We start from the raw sequence: 4584 nt of genomic DNA, 5'->3' as shown, positions 1-4584 counted from the left end.
CCCTCCTTTGTGCCCCCCAACGCTGAGTGCCCTGGCTCAGTGTTGATGTCCCTTCCCCAGACCCCCTTTCTGGGGGAGTTGTCCACACTGATGCTCACATTCCGTTTGCATTTTTCACTGCCTGCTGGAACTCACCCTGACCCTACGCGCATCTGTCTGGCCCCTGGGCAGCACCGTGGGGCCTTCTGAACGCTTCGAGCTCACAGTCGCCTCCTGAGGACCCCCTGACCTGCTTTCCCGCCCTTCCCATCTCAGTGTGCAGAACCCAGTTCTCCCTGCTGTCAGGTGGGAGTGAGAACTTTGGCCTGCCTCTTTTCATACCCCACACCTGGACCACTGCCCGTCACAGCCGTCGATCCTGCCCCCTGGCCGGCCCGCCCTCTAAACTTGCCGGCTTTTCTTTTGGAGCTGTCCTCGCCGATAGCCAGTGATCCTCTCCGTTCCCTTCCTTCAGGCCCTGCCCACACAGGCTCCCTGGGCACTGCCCCCCACTGCCCCCCACCCCTGTGTCCTCTCGGCCTCTCTGCTCCATGGTGCTCTTGGCATGGGGGCTGGGCATGGCGGCTGCCTTGCGGATGCTCATTGAACGTTTGCTGACTGCATTAACAAAAACCAAAGCAAACCTATTGCCACAGAGTTGGTGCTGACCCGGCGGCCCCACTGGTATTTTTTTGTCCAGCAGGGTTTCCAGTGGCTGTGTTCTTGGAGGCAGACCATCAGGCCTTCTTCAGAGGGGTGTCTGGGGGGCCTTGAACCTCCAGCCGTTAGGTTAGCAGGCGAGATGTTGACTGTGACACCCGGACACTCTTCAGTGGCTGCTGAGAGAGTGCCGCTCGGCTCCGACCCGACCCTGGCCTTTCCCCTTGGCGCTGACCCGTCTGGAGACTTTCCGCAGGGCTCCACGCACCTGGAGGCTTCGTTTCCGGCCGGCTGCCCTCCCCCTTCCTGTGGGGCGGTTCTCAGGAGTGCGCACTCTGGATCTGTGACCCTTGGGGTACTCCTTCTGCCCGGGGCGTGGACCCCACTCACGTGGGTCGGGCTGTTGGCCAGATCTCAGGTGCCCAGGTGGGAGCTCTGGTCTGGCATCATTGCCATGGCCCGTGTCCCCTCCTTGACCTGCCCACACCTGACGTGTTGGTGGCCCGCCTGTTGCAGGTTGCCCTGGCTTCACTGAAGTCCTGCAGACCTTCAGTTCCTGCAAGGGGATGCTGGGCGAGATCCTGTCGGCATTCGAGTTCATGGACGCCGAGTGCATGCGGCTCGTGGGACAGCACCTGAGCCTCACCTGCCCTGTCCGAGGTACCGACTTGCAGGGGCTTGGAGGTGCTGTCGCAGCCCCCCGGCCTGGCTTTTGGCCCTGGCCCGTGGGGGCTCCTGAGCCTGGGTCGTGCCAGTGGCAGTCCCGGGGAGGCAGTGATAGCAGGTAATCCCAGGAGTTACATCATCAGACAAGCAGAGAATTCTCTCCTCGTGGGTTGAAAACCCTCCCGTTAGGTCTGCTGAATGCCGTAGGTGGCGCTGTGTCTCTGGGATTCTGGGACAGCCACGGCTCATCCATCAGAACCGTGGGCCCCCATCTCGTAGCATCGTCTGGGAAGGGGGGGACCTGTGATCCTGGTGTGCCTCGGTGGATGGGGGTCCACTGGGAGAATGAGGGTCCACCAGGCGTGTGGGGTCCATTGAGAGGGTGGAGGTGTTCCCTGGGTGGGTGGGGGTCTGCTGGGAGGATGGGGGCCTGCTGGGAGAGTGGGGGTCTGCCAGCAGAAGGGGGTCTGCCCGATGAGTGAGGCCTGTCAGGAGGATGGGTGTCTGCTGGGTACGTGGGGGTCCACTGGGAGGGTGGAGGTCTGCTGGGCATGTGGTGTTTCCTGGGTGGGTGGGGGTCTGCCTAGTGGGTAGGGGTCTGCTGGGTGGGTTGGGGTCTGCTGGGGGGCCTGCTGGGAGAGTGAGGGTCTGCCAGCAGAAGGGGGTCTGCCCGACAAGTGAGGCCTGTCAGGAGGGTGGGGGTCCACTGGGAGGGTGGAGGTCTGCCGGGCACGTGGCGTTCCCTGGGTGAGTGGGTGTCTGCCTAGCAGGTAGGTGTCTGCTGGGCGGGTTGGGGTCTGCTGGGGGGGTCTGCTGGGAGGGTGTGGGGTCTGCCAGGAGGGTGGGGTCTGGTGGGCAGGACACCATGTGGTCGGTGCCTGTCATGTGAGGAAAGCCACTCCTCACTGATTTGGGCAGAGACCAGGGTTCCGTGCTGTCTCTGGCAGGTGTGCTGCTGGGCAAAGCTCGCCCCTGTATAGAAGCTCCCCCCCTGTATAGAAGAAAGAGGAAGGAATTAAGTGGACATATTAACAGTGGTGTCTAAGGCACCTGACTGCTAACCAGAAGGCTGGCGGTTCAAACCCACCAGCCATTCCTCTGGAGGAAGGTTGGGCAATCTATTTCTGTAGTGATATTGCTGGGAAACCCAGGGAGGGGTCGCTATGAGTCGGGTCTGACTCGATGGCACAAAGCAACATTATTTTTGGCAAAAGAGGCTCTCGTGGTGCAGTGGTTAAAGTACTCAGCTGCTAACCAAAAGGTGAGCGGTTTGAACCCCCAGGTGGCTCTGCAGGAAAGCGATGAGGCAGTCTGCTTCTGTAAAGGTTCACAGCTGTTTTGGATATTCACAGCCTAGGAAACTCTATGGGGCAGTTCCTTTCTCGGAATCTACTCGGCGGCGGGGCGTTTGGTTTGGGCTTTGCTTCCGTAAAGATTACAGCCTTGGAGGCCTCACAAGGTGGTTCCACTCTGTCCTCTGGGGTGCTGTGAGTTGGAGTCCACTCGATGCAGCGTTTTAGGTCTTAGGTAGAGAGCTTGGGTGTTGCTGTGGTGCTGAAAAGTTGCAGCCGAGCTTCTAGACAGACAGGAGGTAGGAAGCAAGGCCTGGCAATCGGCTTCTGGAAATGAGTCAGTGAACGCTCCGTGCGACCCAGCGGTCCTGCACGCAGCCGATGGTCACCAAACACTCGGCCCGGCAGTCCCGCCCACAGCTGACCGGTCACCAGACACTCAGCCAGCCTGGTCCCGCCTGCCGCTGATGGGTCACCGAACACTCAGCCCGGCGGTCCTGCCCACAGCTGACGCTGGGGACGGGATGGCCCAGGCAGTGTTGCACCGTGGTGCACAGGGTCCCCATGACTCAGGTCCACGTGGACAGCCAACAACAATCAACAAATAGTGTTTCTGGAAAACTGGGAGATGTTTTAACTTTTTACATTTTTTTTTTCTAAATCTCTTTTTCTTTTTTAATGCATTTTATTGAAATATAATTTATGTGCAGTGAAATACACAAAACTGAAGTGACATGGCTCACTGCATTTTTTTTTTTTGCAGTGTTCCCTCCTCTCCCCTCCCACCCTTGTTAACCAACAGAGACAGTTTCCTTCCATATATAAACTTTTCCGTGACCCTCCACAGCAGCCAACTAATACTATATTAGTCCTTCTGTGATTGACTTATTTCACTCAGCATAATGTCCTCCAAGTTCATCCATATTACACGGAGTTTTGCACTCTACATTATTCTTTAGTGCTGCATAGCATTCCAGTGTGTGTATGTGCCATAGTTTGGTCATCCACTCTTCGCTGATGTGCACTAGGTTGTTCCATCATTTTACTGTTGTAAATAGTGCTATGATGAACATGAGCGTGCATGTATCTGTTCCTGTCCTGGCTCTCACCTCTCTAGAATACATACCTAATAATGGGATTGCTGGGTAAAATGGTATCTCCAATTCCAACTTTCTAAGGAATCGCCATATTGCTTTCCACAGTGGTTGTGCCACTTCACAGTGTGTGACAGTCCCAATCCCCACCTGCATTTGTTACTTTCTGTCTCATTGAACCTTGCCATCAGTGCTGGGCTGAGACGGTATATCTCATTGTTGGTTTGATTTACATCTCTCTGAAGGCCAGTGATCATGAGCATCTCTTCATGTATTTGCTGGCCTCCTTGGGGAAGTGTCTATTCACGTCTCCTGCCCATTTTTCAATTGTGTAGTTAATCCCTTTGCTGTTGAGGTGTTGGAGTTTTCTATAAATCTTAGAGATAAGTCACCAGATTTGTAATTATCAACAAATATGAATTTGTTGCTCTCATTTTTGTTATGTGCTTTTTCGTGGTGTTATTTCTTTGTTCCATATAATTTTCTATGCTGAGCTTGTTTTGTTTATGAATCGCGTTATCACTTTCTTCGTTGCTATTTAGTATTTGCTAAATATTTGTGCTGGTCCTCTTTTTTTATTTTGATGTGAAGTTTTGTCATTTTTCTTTGAGGTTACCCTGTGACTTACAGTTTTCTTCCCAAGTTTAGAACCGTCTGTTCTATCTTGTAGTTGTCTTGACCTCCCTACCATCTTAGAAGTTGTGTAACGACACAGTTTTTCCCTCTTTTTGGTTTGTAGTTGTCCTCATTTGTCAATTGATGTCTCTGGTTCCCTGTTTACAATCTTGTAAGCTTATTTACTTTGGATATTTCCATAGCTGGGTTGGTTTCTGTGTTATATCATCATGTGTGTTAATGGTCAGTTGTTATTGGCTGTTGTTGCTTCTCTGTCC

The 4584-nt window shown here is 54.1% G+C and overlaps 1 protein-coding gene across 1 annotated transcript in view; it reads left to right on the top strand.

The window, feature by feature from the left end:
• The window catches only part of D2HGDH (D-2-hydroxyglutarate dehydrogenase), a 37126-nt gene that overhangs the window by 15460 nt on the left and 17082 nt on the right, over window positions 1–4584 (top strand). The window contains exon 6 of the mRNA XM_007943249.1: window positions 1156–1299. Within this exon, the coding sequence (XP_007941440.1) occupies window positions 1156–1299 (144 nt within the window). The remainder of the gene's footprint in view (window positions 1–1155; window positions 1300–4584) is intronic.

Source organism: Orycteropus afer, unplaced genomic scaffold (genome assembly GCF_000298275.1).
Source record: "Orycteropus afer afer isolate SDZICR_OR568_19922 unplaced genomic scaffold, OryAfe1.0 scaffold00006, whole genome shotgun sequence".
NCBI lineage: Eukaryota > Metazoa > Chordata > Mammalia > Tubulidentata > Orycteropodidae > Orycteropus > Orycteropus afer.
This window is presented reverse-complemented; position numbering and strand designations above follow the sequence as displayed.